Below are 23,225 nucleotides of genomic sequence, written 5' to 3' on the forward strand. Positions count from 1 at the left end.
CTTCAACCTACTGACATTTTTACAAAAGCCTTAGAGACAAATCAATTTGAAAATCTAAGAAACAAAGTAGGCATTTGTCTTTGTGAAGGATTATAGCAATTAATTGGGGGTGGGGCCAGCATTAATTCTCTCTCCAAATCTTGGATATCATTACACATTAAAGCGCATTTTCCCCCCCTTTTGCAAGTTACCCAAACGGTTTTCATTCCCTCAAAACCTCTCTTCCACACTCACGCTATCTCTCTGTGTTTCTGCATTCATCACTCTTTACCCAGCCTCTCATTTTCTCTCACCATGTCTCAGAGTCCTTCCTCAAAGAATTCTTCTCCTATCTCTGAAACAGCATCAGGCTCTAGGGCACCAAATGCTGTGAGCGATCAAGATGTTGTGCTGGATGTTGTGCCATTGAACTCTGTTCCTCCTTCCGATTCTGCTCGCAGTCAACCAAGAAAGATGCATGCAAGAAAATCAACCGGAGGATCTGTCCCAGAAACCTTTTCTGTCCAGGGTAGAGAGGGGTCTTCCTATGTTCATAATGCGATTGCAAATTTGGTCACCAGAATCTTGAATGAAGGGCGCAAAGTTGAAGGCATTTCTGTTCCTCTAGCCCAAATGCCTGCTTCCAATGAAGATCAAGGTGTGCAAGATGATGAGATCCCTGTTGATAAAGATGTTAAGACAACTGTTGATAATGATGAGACATCTGCTGAGAAAAATGATGAGACTCCTGTTACTAAGGATGTTGAGACATCTGTTAATGAGACCCCTGTTGCCAAAGATGTTGAGACATCTGAAGCTATCAATGTTGAAGCATCTGATTCCAAAGATGATGAGACTCTTGCTCCTGAGAAAGATGAAGAGGTTCCTGATGTTCCTGCTAAGGAAGATGAAAACCCTAATGTGCATGACGTGGTGGATCTAGATGAACTTGATGATCCTATTGATATTGCTGATGATGACCTCATCTCCAGCATCTCCAACAGGGTCAAGGCTCGTAAGGGAAAACAAGTCTGTGAGCAACAATCTCTCAAGCCACAGGTTACTCCTCTGAAGACTGTTACTAAAGATAAGATGAAGAAAGTTCCTACTGGACCCTCAAAATCTGGAAGCAAAGTTAGTGTGAAGAAGAGGAAGGAAAGAAGCATTTCTGACTCTGAAACTGATGTCCCAAGTGATGTCCCTGACATCCCCTCCAAGAAGAAAATTGCTGTTACTAAATCTGCTACAAAGGTTCGTGATGTTCCTTTGGACAATATATATCTGCACTATGCCTCTAATGCAATCCAGTGGAAATTTGTGTATCAAAGAAGGCTGGCCCTTGAAAGAGAATTAGCAAATGATGCTCTGGAGAATCAAGAGGTAATGCAGCTCATCAAAACTGCAGGTTTGATTAAGACTGTTTCTCAATTTTCTAAATGTTATGAAATGCTGGTAAAAGAGTTCATTGTCAATTTATCTCAAGACTGTGCTGATGGTAGAACAGATGATTTTCATAAAGTTTATGTTAGAAGAAAATGCATAGAGTTCTCCCCTGCTGTTATCAATCACTATCTAGGTAGAAATGCTGAAGCTCAACCTGAGCTTGAAGTAACTGATAATGAGGTCTGCAACACCATCACTGGGGGTAAGGTTAAAAAGTGGCCCATCAAAAGCAAACTGTCTGCTAGTCTCTTGACTGTTAAGTATGCTCTGCTGCATAAAATTGGCTCTGCCAACTGGGTACCCACAAATCACACCTCTACCATTGCTGTTGGCTTAGGTAGATTCATTTATGCTATAGGGACCAAGACTGTGTTTGACTATGGGACCTATATTTTTGATCAGATTATGAGACATGCAGGCACCTCTGCTACTAAGCTTCCTATTGCCTTTCCATCCTTAATATGTGGAATCATCCTAAAGCAATACCCTGGCATCTTGAAAGCTAAAGATTCTGTCTGCAAAAGGGAAAGTGCTTTGACTTTTCACTACAAGCTGCTTCAAAGGACTGATGCCTCAACATCTGCTGGAACATCTCAAACTTGCAAATCTGTGACCAAAGCCTCTCTTATAGCTGAGCTGAAGGAGACCTGCAAAGAGCTGGAAAATAGGAAGATGAAGCTTGAGCAGCTTATACAAAGTCTTGAGCAGTCTGCTGATAGTGATGATGATCATGCTGCTGGTGGTGAGGGTGAGAAGATGGATGCTGATATGGATGCTGATAGTGAGGATGAATATAAGTCTGGTAGCTCCAGTGATGAAGAGATGAGTGAGGAGAATGATGATGATACTGCTGGCTCTGAAGATTAAATCTTCATCTGATGTTTGGCTCCTTTTGTGGCTAAAAAGGGGGAGTAGTAGTAGTTGTAGTAGTGTGTTAGTTGTTGTTTTGATTGTAATGGTTGTATGTAATGGCTGTTTTGTTGTTCTGGTGATCCCTTGGTCTCTTCTTGGACATGGTTTTTCTTTGTGGTTTTCTTTATTTGGATGGTCTCTGGTTCTCCCTGACAATGACAAGTGGTTTCTGTAATATTTGATTAAGTAGTTGGTCTTTGGTGATTAATCAAGTTGAATCAAGTTGCTGTTTTTTTTACAGAATTTATTTTTCTGTTGTTGGCTGCTGTATGCTCTGATATCTGGTTGCATCTATTATTGTTTTAGCCAAAAATTCGCCAAAGGGGGAGTTTGTAGATGTTGTTGATTGGCTGTAATTTTTGGTAAAACTAATTGTGGTTCTATCATGTCAAAAACAATGTCATGACATGCTTTATGTGGTTGTGAAGTCCTTGTGTATGCAGGCCTTTACCTAATGTCAGGGCCGATGTCATGACATTCGCAGCTGTTCGTTATTTTCTATTATTACTTATGGGTGTATGATCTGATAAGACCTTATGTGCTATATTTGGTAATAATGGATTCTGATCTGTTTCAAAGTCGCCTTGGATGATTACTATTATGAGTTCCTTGTGTAATGGAGATTTGTTTTAATTAGGGCAAAAACTATTTTGTGGATCCAAGGCCCAGTTGCTGTACTGTCTGAAAGCTATTTAATCCGTGCAGATGCTGCTGTTGCCGTCAGGGGTTTTTGAGTCGAGAAACTGTTAGAGCTTTTGTTGATTTAGTTTTTCTCGTTGTAGTTTTTCTTGTAAGCCAAACAATCACCATGATGATTGTCTTGGTCTAGGAGTTGTTATTTTTTGAGTTGTAAAAGTACTCGAAGCTTTTAAGCAAGAGTACTGTTGTACTTGATCAAAGCTTTTAAGCAAGATCAAGTTGTGTTTCTGAAGAGTGTCTTCTTATGTTTTTGGTTAGTTTATCATCACTGCTGTGATTGAGGGGGAGTGAGTAGGATCTCTGATCTAAGGTGTTTAGATTGAAGTTGCATTGGGTAGATATTAAGTGAGAGGTGTAATATCGAGTTGTATTACCTTGAATTGATATTACTTATAGTGGACTTCCTCCCTGGCTTGGTAGCCCCCAGATGTAGGTGTGTTTGCACCGAACTGGGTTAACAATTTTCCTGTGTTGTTTTCTGTTTATCTTTGTTCATTTGTTTAAAAACATTCAGATAGTGATGTCGTGACATCGTGTAAGACATCGCGTGTCTGAGTCCAAAATTTCAAAAGTAATCAGCTCTGACTTCAATAGGTGTTGTAGTGCCTGAGCCAACGACATATTAATCTTGGTGAATTGACGCTTAGGTACGTCTGACTTACGTCGTTGTTGTGGTGCCGTTGTAGAGATCAGAATTGCTCCAACAGATTGGTTGTGTTCATTACGACCTTTCTCGTTGCGCACAGCATCAGCCATACGAGGCTCCTCAGTTGAGTTGAAATCAATGATCTTGTCATCAATTAAGTCTTGAATACTATGCTTCAATGGTCCACAATCTTCGGTATCATGACCAGGACTGTTCGAATGATAAGCACATCTTGCATTATACTTGTACCCAGGAGCATGATTGGCAGGAACTGAATATGGAGGCAATAGGGTTATCAAGTTCTAATTGAGCAGTTGTTGCAGAGCTTGAGACAGCAGCATGTGCAATAGGGTAAATGATCGCTTAGGTTTGAATTTCCAATTACCTTGACTACCTTGTCGCCTATGCTAATCCTTCTCTTTCTTGATCAGCAATGCCTTCAATTCTTCTTGCCCCTTGGCCAAGTTAAGGATCATCTCTTGGAACTGGTTGTTCTGAACCTAGAGATTTCTGCCAGATCGCTCGAGATCCATTTGTGCTGAAATAAACAGCGAGAGGGGATGAGAAACCCGTTGGGGAAACCTGTTATGCGATGTTATGAATGCAGATGCAACATTTTCAAGGATCTTTAGGGAATTTAGTTTGCGACATTAGAAGATGAATTGGACGCGTCTTTGTTTGAAGAATTCTGATTCTTGTCTTTGAACGTCCTTCTTTGAGAATCAAGCTCACCATATCTTATGGTTCATAGCCTCTTATTCGGGATACCTGTTTCTGAGTTTGAAAGCATATGGTTAGAGGAAAATAAATCCTCTTGCCCCTTGATAAGTACTATGCCTCTGAATTGGAAGACATATGGCCAGAGGAAAATAAATCCTCTTGCCCCTTGATAGGAATTCAGTCCTTGATAATAGCACCTAAAATTGTGTGCCCTAAATCCCTAAGATCCTTGATAGGGTTAGTTAATATTCTATGTTATGATGTCATGATGCCATGCGAATGTAATGCATCAGGCAAACATAAAGTGATAAGGACGAGCAAGTCCTACAAACAAATCCTGCAAGGAAATCAAAGGGTTAGTAGCACACATAAGCAAATCACACAAGTGTCCTTAGGTTTAGAGGCTAGCATGAAGTTCATAAGTAAGTACCCTCCCCACTGAGTTTAGTTGGTTCAACCTGTCCTAAAATAGTAACCGGGTTCTAGGGATTCTCATATCACGGATCTTTCTAGAAAGCATTATCTCAGTTAACACTCGAACGGTTGACCGAAAACATCTTGAAAGATTGATCTCAATGAGTGTAGCTTTGAGTATCAACCAGCTTCAGTCAGAAATCCAAAGCCATCCATCTCGCTACTTCCTAATAGGCCAAAGTCAAGTTCAACTAGAGTTCTAAGGGCAAATTAGTGCTTAATGACACCACGCAACAGCCAAATGTCTCCTCGATCATGTTCAAATGCCATCAGGACAAACCAAAGTGTCACACTAACGGTGGCCACCAGATCAACCATATCGATACAAGTCGTACAGTCTCCTTGGTCTATTGTCACATACCTAAGGTACACTAGATCCGGGTGTAGGATCTTTCACACAAGCAAATACCCAAGCAATACCCTTAAAAATAAAGCTAACAAATCAAACAAGCAAATATTTAAAGTGATCTAGACTTTAAGGTAACCCCTTTTTTAAGAAATCCCCAGCAGAGTCGCCAGTTCTGTATCACGGTGGGAGAACTGACTTTTTAAAATGTGCGGATAGCAAGAGTCGCCACAAATTTTATTTTATCCAATTTTTGGAAAGTCAAAAAGAACAGGAAAGACCTTAGAAAGATTTTGAGTTTGGGGGGTAGGTTATACAAAGGGAAGGTTTAAGCACCCTTTGTATCCATGATTATCCATGGGCTCTTAATTGCTTAGCTCACTTTATTTGAATTGTTTGAAAAAATGTAGTGTGTGATTAGAAAATATTTTTGAATAAGGACTTTAACTTGTAAATAAGTGTAGCCTTTATGAAATTGTTTTGAAAAGGGGTGTGAAAAGCATTTGATTTGTTTTGAACTAAGCAAGCAATTAAGAACTACCTACCCTAAGTTTGTCTTTCTTGTTCTTTAAGTATTTCGTTTGAAAGGGCTATCCATACCATAAGGAGGGTAGGTAGTCTTTTCATTGGATGCACGGGTCATCGAGGGTCATCTTTTTCCATAAGTCTATCCATACCATAAGAAAGGCAGGAAGTCTTAAGGAAAGGATGTAAATAGTCATTTGTAGGCAACCAGTAAGGATACTGTAGCATTCGAAGGGACGATCATCATTTAATCGAAGGAATCATCGAGGGATGAGATCATTTTATCGTAGGCAACTCGAAGGGCTATGATCTTTTATCGAAGGGACTATGATGATTTGAATTCGTAGGCAGCAGACTAAGGTATCCCTACATTCGAGAGACTTGACTATTTTGATCGAAAGGCAGCATAAGAGAGATTACCTTAAAGGTGTGTGGATGCACATTCATGTGAATTCAATTCAGATATTTTTATCTTGTATTTGGCGAGCTAAATTCAATTTAGAGATTACCACTCCCTATTTTACTAACCACGCAGTTAATATATTGACGGAAAATAAATTGCAGAAAGTAAATGTCCTACGCTATTACAAGGCTTCGGGATGGGGGGTATTACAATAAAAACCTGTCGGGGGAGATGCGGAAAATAAAGTGCGAGGAAATAAAAGCCTAATTAACTATTACATCAAAAACCTTGCAACCTATACATAGTTTCTAGAAATTAAATAAACGGATAAATGAGTAATTTAAATAAAAGACAGAACTTAAACAATCATGCGACAATCAAGAGTTTTGAGATGATAAGAGAATCGCGAGAAAATGGAGGTTAGTGAAAAAAGTTTGATTTAAAGAAATTAAGTGAAAACCTAAATTAATCTAATTATAAAACTAATCCTAATTTAATTAAAAATTTTGTTTAATATTTAACTAAATAAAAACCTAAAACTAATTATTTTATGACTAAATGATTAAAAATAATTAACTAGTTAAGACATAATTAAATTAAACTCTAAGTGATAAAAAAATATTTAATCAAAAGAAACCTAATTCTAAAATTAAAATATTTTTGGTGATTTTTAATTGGTTGCTTTTAATTAAAAGAACATATAATTTAAACAAGTTAATAAAAAGAAATAAAAGCAGAAAAATAAAATAACTCTAAACAAACCTGGGGGTGTTTTCTGGAAAGGGAGGTGAACTTGAAAAAGGCTGGGCTCAGAAGGAAGAGGCCCAAGACTACAGAAGAATCCAAGCGCGCATGATCATGTGTGGCTGGCCTGTGAGGGTGTATGGTGGAGGTTCGCTTCCAGGATGCAGGATCTGGCCTTGTGTTGGATCCAATGGCTGGTGACTGATGGTGTGTCGTGAGCGCTCCTTGGTCGTACGCGTTGAATCTGAGAACAAACAAGTGTTAAAAATAAATACCCTGGTCGGAATCGAACCCAGGACCTAAAGGTTAAACTCTCCTTCTCTTGCCAATTGCCATGCACATTAATTCAATAATTATAGCCATTCGTAATTAATATATATATGAATAAAACAACAAACCAAAAAATTCAAAAGACAAGTCAACGTGGGCCCCCTGGGTATGCGCTCAGCCAATCAGCGACGGAGAGTGGAGTTGGAATCATTGACCAGCTAACAACGTGGTTGCACGCGTCTGGAGAGAGAGAGAAGAGAGAGAGAGAGAGAGAGAGAGAGAGAGAGAGAGAGAGAGAGAGAGAGAGAGAGAGAGAGAGAGAGAGAGAGAGAGAGAGAGAGAGAGAGAGAGAGAGAGAGAGAGGAGTTGGACCAGCGAATAAAGCGCTGTGTGGTTGTCGTTTTTTTACCTCCCCGTTTCACTTGGGAGGACGGCACGCTAGACCCTTCACGCGAAATTTGGAAGGAGAATGCGCCCGTGGTGGGATGAATTTTGTTTCAGTTCTTCCTACGATATCACACGAACTTTCTTATTGTCCTACGAGTAGGAAAGGGAAAAAAAGATCTCAACTAAACCCTAAGAGTTTGCTAAGTGTGGGGATTCACCTAGACTAGAAATTCTGGAGTCCGGGGGGTCGGTTATACATAGGGAAGAGTTTAAGCACCCTACATATCTGTAGTACTCTACAGGAACCTTCTCTGTGTCTAAATGTGTTTGTGCTGCTAATGATTATTGGGAAAGTTTCTCCTTTGTATTAGGAGAAGGAATTGAATTGAATAAAAGAAAGACAGACTGACTGACTGACTATTTTTGGTATTTTATTAGCTCGCTGAGATTCCTTGTGAACCTCATGCCTACATATCCCTAATGGAAGTCAGAGCTTAATGTAGTTCGGGGAACTAATTAATTATTAATTATTTTTGGGTGCCTTGCTTGAAGCTCAAGGTTGAAGCTTTGAATTAAATCTCTGTTTACAGTAAAGAGACATGAAGTTATCTTTACAGAGAGGTATTTCTACTATTCCACCACAAACATTAAAAGAGTGACAGAATAACTGAATTCATTTCATTCAAGAGGAGGACCTTACTTGTGTATGTGCAAGTATACCAGTCAAATGCCTCTTAAATGAAAGAAAAATGCTCATCCAAATTAGGGAAAGTTACCACATGTCTGGGTTTTACTGCCAGTTCATGCCTTTCAAAATCCTAAATGGGAGACTTGATTAAAATTAAAATGAAATGTAATGTTTGTTTGTTTGAATGTGGTGAGATAGAGGAAAGATCTCTCTATAGAGATAAGCTATGTCTATCTACTGTATAAAAGATTTGATTTTTAACTGGCTTGTATGAGGCCCAAGCTTGAGGCTTTTTGATTAATGTATTATTTATTGACTCTGGGAGATGACTCCACTGGGGGTTAATTACAAGGAATCTTTGTATTCTGTACAAAGCCCAGAATTGAGGCTTACTCTAGCTAGAAAAAATATTATTTTCTGCCTTGTACAAAGCCCAAGGTTGTGGCTGACTGAGTATGAATGACTCTAATAGGGAAAAGATCCTAGATGTTAGGAATCTTTGACACATGAAGTATGGTTTATCTGCCTTGTACAAAGCCCAAGGTTGTGGCTACCTGAATGATGAAGGACTCACTGGGGAGACTCTATTATCTGCCTTGCACAATGCCCAAGGTTGAGGCTGACTATTAACAGGGGAGTTTTATTGTTTTGGTGCCTTGTATGAAGCCCAAGGTTGAGGCTAACTGTTTTTGTTGGGTTTTGACTCTATTGGAGGATTTATTTATTAAAAGACTGATTTTTTTGGAAGCTAACCCTTTCCAGGGATTTTGACTCAGCTGGTGAATTTATCTTTTGAAAAGAATGATTTTTGGAAGCTAACCCTTTCCAGGGGTTTTGACTGCTGGAGAATTTATCTTTTGAAAAGAATGATTTTTGTAAGCTAACCCTTTCCAGGGGTTTTATTCTTTTTAACAGGTTTTTATTAATTGACTTTGGAGGCTAACCCTTTCCAGGGGTTTTTGACTCTTTTGGGGAAATTATCTCCTAAGAGAAATGAATCTTTGGTTTTTGAAGAAGTGATTTTGGAGGCTAACCCTTTCCAGGGGTTTTTATTAAAATGATTGGCAGAAAGATTATCTAGTGGAGACTTCTTGTTTAAAGCCCAAGATGAAGGCTGACTCTTGCTGAGGATAAGCAAACATGGATCCTAGACTCTGCTAAGGAAGATTGATGAAGATAAGGGTGACAGAGACTGTCCATGTCTCTCATTCCAAAAGGTGTACTCAATGTAAAATTGAGACAAACTTAGCTTGTTTAGAGTCTGGTTTAAATTGGAAGAAAACTCACCAGGGTAGGTTAAAAGGTGACTAAATACCTGTTCCTATGTTTATAAGAAACCTGGTGGGTCCTTGTATACAAGCTCAAGAGGAAGCTGGAAATGCTTTTAAGAAGCCTGTGGGTCCTTGTACAAAGCCCAAGAGGAGGCTAATCGAGGGTCATCGAGGGTCCTTGTTATAGCACAAGAGAAAGCTATGTGGTTTTGAACTTATTTTGGCTTTAAGCAAATGGGTAAGAGGTTTCACCGGGAATAATTCCTCTTTGGGTGGATGTGTCCTATTTTTGGATTCTAAGGTTTTTGCCAAGATGTTTCACCGGGAATAATTCATCTTGGGGGTTTGAACTACAGATCTCTAATTAGGAAAGAGCCTTCACCGGGAAGACATTCTCAATCCTAGGTCATATTCCTATAATATATATATATATATATATATATATATATATATATATATAGTTTAACTGTCCTAAGGTTTACACTCAGACGTAGTTCTAAACAAATATATGCACAGTTTATATTTGACAGTAATTTAAATAAAGACTGTAAATTGAAAGCTTGTAAAGCCTAACCTGGATGGAGTGGAGGCCTTTGAAGAAGTATGTACAAAGCCTCACCAACAGTTGATGGATAACAGTTGAATATATATGATAAACAGTTAATGGTTTTTTTGAAAACAGAAGAAGTGAAGATGGACATAGGTCACATAGGTATCTGAAGAGTTTCACCGGGAATAATGCCCTTCAAATACCAGAAGAATATTTTGAAAACAGAAAGGAGATTTTGTAAATACAGTTTTGAAAATTGACAAAAGTCAGCTTAGTTAAGGTAAAGATAAAATCTATACCTAAATAAGACCTAAATAATTAGGGTTTTATAATAAAATTATTTACAAGATAATTAGATTAAAACAAAATGAAAATATATATATTTAAAGTATTTAAGAAAACACTTAAAACATACTATTTTAAACCTAATTAAAATATATGAAATAAATAATATTTTTTTGTGATTTTTTTTTATTATTCATAAAATAGGTATATTAAATAACAAGTGTGTGAAAAATGAAGTGAAAATGATTTAATTTGATAGGTGAATTAATTGTGTGAAGTTGTGAGAAAAAATGAAGGGAATTAGTGGTAAAAAAAATGGTTTTGTCTCCTCCGAGGTTTGAACACACGCCCTCTAGGTCACACACCCAAAACAAACACCACTGAGCCAACGCGCGTGTGGTGATAGTAAGCTGGCTTCAATGCAATTCATATAGTGTTCAAGTGTATAGAAGCAAAAAAGAAAATAAAATCAAAAGGTCTGAGGCGAGGGGGATTCGAACCCCAGACCTTGGGCATGAGGAGACTAAGAGCGCATGTGTGGCCACTGGGGCAAGTTATTCATTCGTTTATGAAACGCATGTCATTAAATATAAAATAAACTCTGCCCTGGGATTTGAAATTTGCGCGCCACCACCATTGTCATCTTCTTCCTCAAGCTCTCAAATTTTGAATTTCTGAACTCTCTCAACTCTCAACCATTCGCAAAGATGTAAAGACCAAACTTGCTCTAAATTCACTCACGATTCCAGATATGTAACTAATATGAATTTATATTAACTACATCTACTGAATTATCTAAAATACGTGAAGAACCCTAAAATTTGAAAATTAAATTAAATGGCTATACTGAAGCATAAATGACTGATGATAGAGGGTTTTTAATCCTCTTATGATGCTGAATAGAATGGTGTTGAGTTTTATCCAAAAAGGTACATGAATTAAAGAGGTGGAGTTGAGAAACTTACCTCTGAAAATGAAGATCGTGAGGATGTTGGAGAGCACCTGGGTTTGTATGAATGATCCTAAAAGCTTCCTTGGGACTCAGTGATGCTAACTGGATGCTTGTTGTGACCTCAAACCTTCTGAATTGCTCTACTCGACTCCTTCGATTTGAGCTTCAAGTGAACATGGAGGATGATGAATCTGCAGTTACAGATGAGCTGCGACCATCTGAATAGCTTCACTATACTCTAAGGAATGTGCCTGGATGCTTAACCTTGCTTGGAACCTCCTGAATTGTTCTGTGGTCCTCCAACTGCAAGTGCTCCAAATGAGAGGTGAACATGATGATTCTCCACGCCTATAAGTGTTCCAGAGGTTTGGATCACCTCTAAATGCCTCCCTCAATGTGTTTGAATACTTACTTTCAAAGAGAGAGCTTTGGTTTGAAGAATCTGAGTCTTCTTGCCAAAGGACCTTTGAAAAAACTAAGTATGGAGAAAGAAAAGAGAAAGCAAGAATTCTGTTGCTTTGGTGTGATTTTCTACTGAGGTATGCTCTCCTATTTATAGGCAAATGGTTCAGTATAGTTGCAGAGGAGTGAGCTTGCTTAGTGAGGTTGATTTGGTTTTCTTGGCCATGAAGGAAGTTTGCAAATATCTCTTATGCAATGATGAGAATTTTGATTCCACTTGATCAATCCCCTAGCCCTCGATTTTGCTTGATCTTAGGGGACAAATCTGAGACAGAAATGAGCTCCAATTGGTTGGGAAGAGATTCCTTTGGTGATTCATCAATTTGCCATAAATTCCTAAATGTAATCATTACATAATCACATGCCTTTGTTTTTGGGAATCTTCTCTAATCCTTATGCAATGATGAAATTGGATGTATGGTGTGCTTGCAGATGTATTAGAGGTCGGGTAGCATCATTTAGAGAAGGCATTTGCACAAAATTGCAAAGTTCCAATTTGTACATGACCTATAATTTCACCTTATGAGGCCAACTTTGAACAAGCATAACTCCTAGCTCAAAATGAATTTGGAGAAGGTTGAGCACAATTTGGAAAGCCCTAAACATCTACTTCAAATCATTAGTTTGGGGTTTCTTCAGAATCATTTGGGAAAATTGTGAAAAATGAGCCCAAAGTTGGATGAAAACTAGGTTAAAAACACTTAGAAAAATTTCTAAGTTTTTATAACCTAAAGCTTGAAAATTCCAAATCTCTTAAATGGTTGATCTTTTGAAAAAAGTTCCTATGTAAGATGTTGTTTTATTTTGCAAGATCTACAAATTTCATGTTGGAAGTTTTTTGAGTTGTGTAGGTGAAATTTTGAGTTCCCACAATGCCCTCAAAAACCCTAATTCCCGACTTTTCGCTCCTTGATGATTCTTCTTGAATTTCTTTGGTCAAATGACTTTAATATCCATATATTGATGATATTGATCTTTGAAAGTCATGGTTTGACCAAAAATCTTAAAAGTCAAAGGTGATCCCATACAGTTGACTTTTTTCCAAATAAAGTGAGATTTTGGACTTTTGTGTGGAATTAAGATCTTCTCCTCAAATGAGTGATGTAAATGGGTTATATTGAGGTAGTAGAGGTTCTTGAATCATGCCTTGAGTTTTGGATCCATGCCTTGATTAAAAGTCAACTATCCAGATGAATTAGGTTAAAAACCCTAAATGTCGACCAGATGAAATTGGTGACTGTGGATCTTGAATTGAGGTGTGATGTCCAGTGGATCATATTGTATGGATCATTTGAAGATGATTGAAGTCTTTAATAGATGTCCTGGAGCTTTTTAGGGTTTCCCAAAGGTGATCCCTGATTTCAGTCCTTGATAGGCTCAAAAACCCTAGTCTGGTGACTTGAGTAAACCTGTACTCAGATGACTGAGTGTCTAATCAATCATAGATGAATATAAAAGTGAAGCTTTTGAGTCCTATGATTGTGTTAGAGACCAATCCTTCTATTGATTGATCCTTTGCCTGAGTTTTCTTGTCTTTGAACATCCTTGATTAAATGCCAAATGAAGAAGTGACTGCTCTGGGTACTTGCTTTGACCTGATGAAAATCCTGAAGATATGTCATCTCAGGGGGGTCAAAAATTAGGGTATGACAGATGCCCCTATTTAAGTTTCTTTTATCCGGAGGGAGAGAGATTGATATCTCGATCTCTCCTGCGTGAAAGAGACTTAAATATCAAAGAATGCCCGAATTTTGGGCGCTCCTGAGATGTTGTAATTGATAAAATCTTTACATGAACTGATCTCGTTATCGCACTTAGCGGGGGATGAGGAGACAAACTCCTGTGGGAATACGTCATGTGGATTCTGGTGAATGGATGGCAATGTAGGATGCGCAATCCATCTTCTTTTACTAAGTGTTGACACTTAGAAAAAGGCAAGCAACCTCCCCTTGTTTCGGATGTCTGCATCTCGAAACTGGTCTAAGTTGTGATTTTAGACAATATCTCAGATAAAGAGAAATTCTCCAAAGATTTGTTTCCTCATCAAACTTCTCATCAGCACTTGGAGATGAGATACCATTTGATGGTAATAAAGAAACTTCAAAGGTTTGTTTCCTCATCAAACTTCTTACCAGCACTTGGAGGTAAGATACCATTTGACGGTAAATAAAGAAACTTCAAAGGTTTGTTTCCTCATCAAACTTCTTACCAGCACTTGGAGGTAAGATACCATTTGATGGTAAATAAAGAAACTTCAAAGGTTTGTTTCCTCATCAAACTTCTTACCAGCACTTGGAGGTAAGATACCATTTGACGGTAAATAAAGAAACTTCAAAGGTTTGTTTCCTCATCAAACTTCTTACCAGCACTTGGAGGTAAGATACCATTTGATGGTAATAAAGAAACTTCAAAGGTTTGTTTCCTCATCAAACTTCTCATCAGCACTTGGAGATGAGACGCCATTTGATGGTAATAAAGAAACTTCACCATCTTCCCTTTCAACTTGACGTTTTTGAAGGATCGTCATATGGTCCCGCGCTCTTTTGAGGGGCTAATGACTTTGCTTGAAAGCAGACGAACTGTTTTCTGGGTGAAAACCAACATTCATCGACTTGTGCCGGGGAACCAACAAACTGTTTTCCTAAGAGGAGAACCGCCATTTGTCGACTCTGAAGGGGATGAAACATCTCAGAAACAGACAAACTGTTTAAAGAAACTGCCATTTGTCGATCTCTTGAATGTTTAACAGACAAACTGTCTTTCCTTGGGGAAAGACTGCCATTTGCCAATTGCTAGGGGAACAAACTGTCTTCTACTGGGAGAGACCGCCATTTGTTGACCCCGCCGTGAAAGAAAGTGAGCAAACTGTCTTCTGCCGAAAGAGGCTGCCATTTGCTGACTTTGTTGAGGAATCTTTAAGCAAAACGAACTGTCTTCATGAAGAAGGCTGCCATTCGTTATTTTTGTTCGAAAAAGTGAGTGAACTGTCTTTTGCCGAAAGAGACTGCTATTCACTGATTCCGCTGGGGATCATTTGTCGATCTGCAGGGGAAATTCCAAATTATTTTCTTTGACGAAAAGTGGCATCTCTTGACCCTGCTGGGGAAATACCAAACTGTTTTCTTTGACGAAGAGTGGCATCTCTTGACCCTGCTGGGGAAATACCAAACTGTTTTCCAGGAGGAAAAACTACCACTTGTCAATTATGTCGGGGAATCCACACTTCTTGGAGAAGAGAAACGCTCATCGACCCTGTGGGGAATTCCAAAATGCGAAATAGACTATCTCATCTGAAGAAGACTGTCGAGTGTCGCTCTGCGGGAGAATCTTGGCTGAGGAACTCCAAAAGTGAACAAACTATCTCTTTGAGGGAGACTACCATTTGTTGACTTGCTTGGGGAATTTGGGTGTATGAACATTCTTCATGAAGAAGAAAAACCCTTTCACAACTTCGCAGGGGAATCTCGAGTATATGTCCAAGTAATTTGGGTATTAACACGATCAAAACCTGGCTAGACTATGCTCATTACGCAAATATGGTGTGAGACAAAATGCATGAATATTACGATGATCATGAAATGCAAAGTGAATGTGAATAGAAATGTCGCGGATGTAAAATCCTATGATACGACTCGAATCTTGTTGATCAGAAGATGTCTTCTTCTTGTAGTTCGAACTCTGTTGGGGATACCTGGTTATCATTTGTCCGCTGTCCGAAGTGAGTGATATGAATTAAAGTGAAGATCCGTCATCGGGAGATGTTCGCAAAGCGACCTCATGGGGAAATCTTGGTTCCCGGAGTCTCAACCGTTCTCGGAGTAGCTGTTTGCATTCTTCCTATTGTTTGTAAACCTTAGAAAGAAATTTCACCTTTATTTTTGCAAGTAAATTCATTTTATTTTATGAAAACATTTGTTTCAAGAAAATGACTGTTTAAACTTAAAATGCATCTCAAGAAACTGAATAAGACTAGATTTGCAAAGAAAAATCACAAGGCTCAAATTTTTATTTACGGAATGGTAATCAGCCAAATGCTTGATTCCATGGAGTATTTACAAAGTTGGAAATTGGTAATTTTTCGGGAAAAGGGCTACGATGAAACGTGACGACCGTTATCTTTCCCTTCCACTCCGAGTTGCGCTGTATTCGTGCTTCGTAGAAGATGACCTACTGCTGATGAATACTCCGATATGGATTTTTGAATGATCAAGTTTGTCCTGAACACAGTTACTTGCCATATATCCCTAACTTTTGCGTAAACTACCCCTCTCGGGTTTTAAGTCTACCGGGATTGATTATTTATTTTTTATGTCTCTAACTTTTGCCTGAATCGCCCTTTCGGGTTTTCGATTCACCGAGACGCTCTTTTTTGCCTAAGTCGCTCTTTGCGAGTTTTCAACTTAGCGAGCTGTTCTTTTAATTATTTAGGCGAAGTATTTCTTGACTGCGTCGACATTCACAGGACGGGTGAATTCTTCTCCATCCATAGTCGTGAGTATTAAGGCTCCTCCTGAGAAAGCTCTCTTGACCACGTAGGGGCCGTCATAATTGGGAGTCCATTTCCCTCTCGAATCTGTGAGAAAAGATTGAATCTTTTTTAGTACAAGGTCGCCTTCTTTGATTGTGCGAGGTCGAACCTTTTTGTCGAAAGCTTTCTTCATTCTTTGTTGATATAGCTGACCGTGGCATAAAGCTGTCATGCGCTTTTCTTCGATCAAGTTTGAAGGATAGAAAAACACTTAGAAAGGGGGGGTTTGAATAAGTGTAGCTTTAAAAAACTTGACAGATAAAAATAAATTGCACAGTTATTTTTATCCTGGTTCGTTGTTAACTAAACTACTCCAGTCCACCCCCGCAGAGATGATTTACCTCAACTGAGGATTTAATCCACTAATCGCACGGATTACAATGGTTTTCCACTTAGTCAGCAACTAAGTCTTCCAGAGTCTTCTGATCACACACTGATCACTCCAGGAACAACTGCTTAGATACCCTCTAAGACTTTTCTAGAGTATACTGATCCACACGATCACTCTAGTTACAACCTGCTTAGATAACCTCTAAGACTTCCTAGAGTATTCTGATCCACACGATCACTCTAGTTCCTTACAACTTAATGTAATCAATTCTAAGAGTATTACAAATGCTTCTTGAAAGCTATAATCACAAACTGTGATATTTCTCTTAACGTTTAAGCTTAATCTCACTAATATATTACAACAGCAATGTAGTGAGCTTTGATGAAGATGAAGATTCTGAGCTTTGAGTTTGAACAGAGTTTCAGCAAGTTAATAGGCGTTGTTTTGTTCAGGATCGTTAACCTTGCTTCTCATCAGAACTTCATATTTATAGGCGTTGGAGAAGATGACCGTTGAGTGCATTTAATGCTTTGCGTGTTCCGTACAGCATCGCATTTAATGTTATACGCTTTTGTCAACTACCTCGAGCCTTGTTCACGCTGTGTCTACTGACGTAGCCTTTAGTAGCTTTTAACGTTCCTTTTGTCAGTCAGCGTAGCTTGCCACTTGTACTTTCTTCTGATCTGATGTTTGTGAATATAACGTTTGAATATCATCAGAGTCAAACAGCTTGGTGCATAGCATCTTCTGATCTTCTGACCTTGAAGTGCTTCTGAGCGTGATACCATCAGAACTTCAGTGCTTCTGTTCTCTTGTTCTTCTGATGCTTCCATAGACCCATGTTCTGATTCTGCTTCGACCATCTTCTGATGTCTTGCCAGACCATGTTCTGATGTTGCATGCTGAACCCTTTGAGACAAAGCTTCTGAGCGCTGAATTATGCATACTCTTTATATATTTCCTGAAAGGGAAATTGCATTGGATTAGAGTACCATATTATCTTAAGCAAAATTCATATTATTGTTATCATCAAAACTAAGATAATTGATCAGAACAAATCTTGTTCTAACAATCTCCCCCTTTTTGATGATGACAAAAACATATATAAATGATATGAATTTGCGATCAGAAAGAACAGACGGCAAAAGACAAATTACACAGCTATAGCATAAGCATATGAATATGTCTCCCCCTGAGATTAATAATCTCCCCCTGAAATAAATACTCGAAGAACTTTAATAAAGGACTTCCCTGATTATTTCGGTAGAGACGATCATATAAGCTTCTGTCTTTAGAGAATTCATAGCTTCTGACTTCTGCTTCCATTGGACAGCTTCAGAACTAGAATTTCCTTAGATCCCTAGAACACTCATAGCTTCTGATTCCTGCTTCCATCTAGGACAGCTTCAGAACTTGAATTTCTTTGATCTTCTGAATATTCACAGCTTCTGATTTCTGCTTCCATCTAGGACAGCTTCAGAACTTGAATTTCTTTGATCTTCTGAACATTCACAGCTTCTGATTTCTGCTTCCATTTAGGACAGCTTCAGAACTTGAGTTTTCTGGATCTTTAGAACATTCACAGCTTCTGATTTCTGCTTCCCTCGGATAGCTTCAGAGCTTGAATTTCTACCAACCTCACTTCATGCTAGATTTGTATCAGAACATTGTTGAATGTACCAGAGCATCATCAGAGCATCTCTACATCCTGAAATGTTACAGAACAAAAACTAAACGACAAAAGTCAGCATGAACGAGTCAGAACATAAAATGTATATTTGAACACATTATATGTATCAGAGCCATATAGGCTAAAATAATGTATCAGAGCAAATAGAATTTTGTCAGAACAAATAGACAAATATGGAAATATGGATCAAATTCTATTATCAGTGCTTCTGATTCATTCTTCTTTCTTGCTTCTGATCTCTGAAGCTTGATAGCACTCAGCTTGCTTCAGTTTCCATGGTTTTGCTTCTTGTGTTTGCTTTGAAGATTCTCTTTACTTCTTTATACCTGCAAAACACTTAAACCATATAGAACTTGCAGTTCTTGTTAGAAAATGTGTGGGAGCTTTACCCAGCAACTGATAGATTAATCAAATCATTTATCATTTATCTTCTCCCCCTTTTTTGTCATAACATCAAAAAGAATATTTCAAAAGATTCAGATGCAAAGCAAGAGACAAATAAAAACACTGGAATGTAAAAGCAAAGAAACTTTTCATTGATAATCAAAAGATATTACATGAGAAGATGTTTAACAAGCAGATGCAACAAGGAAAGAAAACTTCTAAGACCAAAACCTAGGACCCTAGCTAAGACAAAGTCTGTGCCAGCATGCCATGAAGGAGTGAAACGCCTCATTGACTGCTTCTTGGGCTTCCAGGCGAGGGGTCAGGGAGACTTGGTTCTGATGCAGATCTTCCACAATCTTTATCAGAGTCAACATTCTCAGCAGGTGAAGATGAGGAGACTTCTTTGGAATGGGTTGAGGGAGAGGAAGGGTTAGATGAGGAGGAAGTTGAGTCTTGAAGGTAGAAAGATGAGGAAGAAGATGGAGATGATGGAGGGCTTTCACCAGGGGGATGAAACACACGTCTAGAATAGTTTCCAGATAACATTGCTTTGAATGGATTCACCTTGAGAGGATCATAGGTGATTTTTATCTTTTTGGGTTTGGAAGGAGATGTTTCAACAGCTTTTCTCTTGTTGTTTTGATCATTTTCATGATTTCCTGGGCTTGATGAAGAGTTCATGATGGATTTGCAGATGATGAACAGCTAGGGTTTGATATGAATGCAAAAAGATAGAGTGAATAGAGAAAGTATGAGGGGGAAGGAGAAGTGTTTGAAGAGTATTTAAAAGAAAATAAAATGAAACGAATGATGAATAGCATTTAATGTTACGTGACATGAGGAAAGATAATAAAGACAAATGAGGTGACTAGCACAGTTACCTATGGTCGGCGTCCCTTCAACTGCACGCACGCTTATCCATGAATAGTAACGACAGATTTACCATCCCGAGATAAAACGTTACAGCTGTTTTGCTTTAAAAGAGGTTCTGAATCAACTTAGACAATGAAACGTTAGTAATAACCGAATCATAATTTCTAAAAGATTTCAATCAGAACTTCTGATTAAAAAAAATAGTCCATTTTCATTTCAGAAGATACTCATACATAAGAACTTCTCATCTTCTCATTCTGGGCATAAATCCATACTGATGTTCTTCAGAATGAACTTAAACCTATCTTCAGCCAGGGGTTTTGTAAATATATCAGCCCATTGATGGTCTGTATCAACAAAGTTTAAAGATATAACACCCTTTTGAACATAGTCCCTTATGAAATGATGTTTAATCTCAATATGTTTAGCTTTTGAATGAAGAATAGGATTCTTAGATAAACATATAGCAGAAGTATTATCACAAAATATAGGAATGTTACTCTCAAATATCTGATAATCTTCTAGCTGACTCTTCATCCAGAGCATCTGTGTACTGCAACCAGCAGCAGCGACATATTCTGCTTCTGTTGTTGATAGAGCAATAGTTGCTTGCTTCTTGCTATACCAAGAGATCAAATGACTTCCAAGAAATTGGCAACTTCCTGAAGTACTTTTTCTTTCAATTCTGTCTCCAGCATAGTCAGCATCGCAGAATCCTACTAAGTTGTATTCTTTAGATTTTCTGTAAACTAAGCCAACATTAGTAGTACCTTTCAGATACCTTAGAATTCTCTTAACAGCAGTTAAATGAGATTCTCTAGGATCTGATTGGAATCTAGCACACAAACAAACACTGAACAGAATGTCAGGTCTAGAAGCAGTCAGATATAGAAGAGATCCAATCATACCTCTGTATAACTTCTGATCTACCTTCTTACTTACCTCATCCTTACCTAGGATGCATGTTGGATGCATAGGAGTTTTGGCTTCTTTGCAGTCTAGAAGATTAAACTTCTTTAGAAGTTCCTTCACATACTTGGTTTGGTGAACAAACGTTCCTTCTGATGTTTGATTTATTTGTATTCCAAGGAAATACTTGAGTTCTCCCATCATGCTCATTTCAAACTCAGCCTGCATAGACTCAGCAAACTCCTTTCCAAGTGTAGCATTAGATGTTCCAAAAATAATATCATCTACATATATTTGACAAATTAAAATATCCCTTTTAAAGGTTTTACAAAAGAGAGTAGTGTCCACTTTTCCTCTAGTGAAACCATTATCCAGAAGGAAAGAACTTAAGCGTTCATACCAAGCTCTGGGAGCCTGTTTCAATCCATACAATGATTTCTTTAGTTTAAAAACATGATTAGGAGACAGAGAGTCTTCAAAACTAGGAGGTTGATGGACATAAACTTCTTCATCTATATAACCATTTAAGAAGGCACTCTTAACATCCATTTGATAGAGAGTGATGTTATGTTGAGTGGCAAATGAAATTAATAGACGAATAGATTCTAACCTGGCCACTGGTGCAAAGGTTTCTGTGTAGTCAATCCCTTCTTGCTGACTATAACCCTGAGCCACCAGTCTGGCTTTGTTCCTTACCACTTCACCTTTCTCACTGAGCTTGTTTCTGAAGACCCATTTTGTACCGATTATATTGAATCCATCTGGTCTAGGAACAAGATCCCAAACATCATTCCTTGTAAACTGATTTAGTTCTTCTTGCATAGCAATTATCCAGTCTGGATCTTCTAGAGCATGATCAACAGAAGTTGGCTCGATCAAAGATACAAGACCTAATTGACAGTCTGCATTGTTCTTAAGGAATGCTCTTGTTCTGATTGGATCATCCTTCTTTCCAAGAATGACATCTTCTGAATGACCAGAGATGAGTCTGGATGATCTTCTGACAGATGGTTCTTCAGAAATGCTTAGATTCTCCAGAGAAGCTGATACTTGATCTTCCGATTCTTTGCTTCTGAGAAGCTCTGCTTCTGATGCGTTGCTTCTTGGCTCAACAACTTCTGATATATCAATATCACAATCTGCAAAATTATCAAACTGCTTTGGTTTTTCAGAACCAAGCTTATCATCAAACCTGATATTGATTGATTCTTCTACAATCAATGTTTCAGTATTGTATACTCTGTAGCCTTTTGAGCGTTCAGAATATTCAAGAAGGAAACATTTTTGTGCTTTGGAATCAAACTTACCAAGATGATCTTTAGTGTTCAGAATAAAGCATACACATCCAAAAGGATGGAAATATGAAATGTTGGGCTTTCTATTCTTCCACAATTCATAAGGAGTCTTATTTAGAATAGGTCTGATAGAGATTCTATTCTGAATATAGCATGCAGTGTTTATTGCTTCTGCCCAGAAATGCTTAGCCATATTGGTTTCATTGATCATGGTTCTGGCCATTTCTTGCAGAGTCCTATTCTTTCGTTCTACAACCCCATTTTGCTGTGGAGTTCTAGGACAAGAGAAATCATGGGCAATACCATTTTCTTTGAAGAATTCTTCAAAGGATCTGTTCTCAAATTCACCACCATGATCACTTCTAACCTTTATGATTTTACACTCTTTTTCAGATTGAATCTGAATGCAGAAATCAAAGAACACTGAATGAGTCTCATCCTTGTGTTTCAAGAATTTTACCCATGTCCAGCGGCTATAATCATCTACGATGACTAATCCATATTTCTTCCCTCTGACAGATGCTGTTTTGACTGGGCCAAACAGATCAATGTGCAAGAGTTCTAATGGCCTTGAGGTAGAAACAACATTCTTGGACTTGAATGCAGGTTTGGAGAACTTGCCCTTCTGACATGCTTCACAAAGAGCATCTGATTTGAATTTCAGATTAGGGAGTCCTCTGACAAGATCCAGTTTGTTAATCTGAGAAATCTTTCTCAAACTAGCATGACCTAATCTTCTGTGCCAGACCCACTGCTCTTCAGAAACAGACATAAGACAAGTCACCTTCTGACTCATAAGATCTTGCAGATCTGTCTTATAAATGTTGTTCTTCCTCTTGCCTGTAAATAGGATTGAGCCATCCTTCTGATTTACAGCCTTGCAAGACTCTTGATTAAAGATTATATCATAACCATTGTCACTCAATTGACTGATAGATAAGAGGTTATGTGATAATCCTTCTACAAGAAGTACATTAGAAATGGAAGGAGAGTTACCAGACTTTATAGTTCCAGAGCCAGTTATCTTGCCCTTCTGATCTCCTCCAAACTTGACTACTCCTCCAGACTTAAGCACCAGGTCTTGGAACGTAGACCTTCTTCCTGTCATGTGTCGTGAGCATCCAGAGTCCAGGTACCATGACATATTGTGCTTTGTCCTTTTTGCAGTCAAGGATATCTCTTCAGAATCTGTTTCTGATGTAGATTCTGATCTGTCATCTTCTGTCGCCATCAGCGCACAGTTGGCCTGCTCATCTTCATAGTCTGAATCATCTTCTGACTCATCCCAGGTTGCCATAAGACCTTTCTTCTTATGAAACTTCTTTTTGGGATTTTCCTTCCGAAGATTTGGACATTCATTCTTAAAGTGTCCAGGCTCATTGCATTCATAGCACATGACCTTCTTCTTGTCAAATCTTCTGTCATCAGAAGATTCTCCACGTTCAAATTTCTTTGA

At 38.3% G+C, this 23,225-nt stretch overlaps 1 protein-coding gene across 1 annotated transcript in view; it reads left to right on the top strand.

Annotated features, from left to right (window-relative positions):
* The first annotated feature begins 294 nt into the window (after positions 1–294).
* Positions 295–23,225, top strand: part of LOC131598587 (uncharacterized) — a 50,660-nt gene continuing 27,729 nt past the window's right edge. The window contains exons 1-3 of the mRNA XM_058871170.1: positions 295–753; positions 1,039–1,230; positions 1,369–2,031. Coding sequence (XP_058727153.1) covers positions 295–753; positions 1,039–1,230; positions 1,369–2,031 — 1,314 coding nt within the window. The remainder of the gene's footprint in view (positions 754–1,038; positions 1,231–1,368; positions 2,032–23,225) is intronic.

This window comes from Vicia villosa, linkage group LG4 (genome assembly GCF_029867415.1).
Source record: "Vicia villosa cultivar HV-30 ecotype Madison, WI linkage group LG4, Vvil1.0, whole genome shotgun sequence".
Lineage (NCBI taxonomy): Eukaryota > Viridiplantae > Streptophyta > Magnoliopsida > Fabales > Fabaceae > Vicia > Vicia villosa.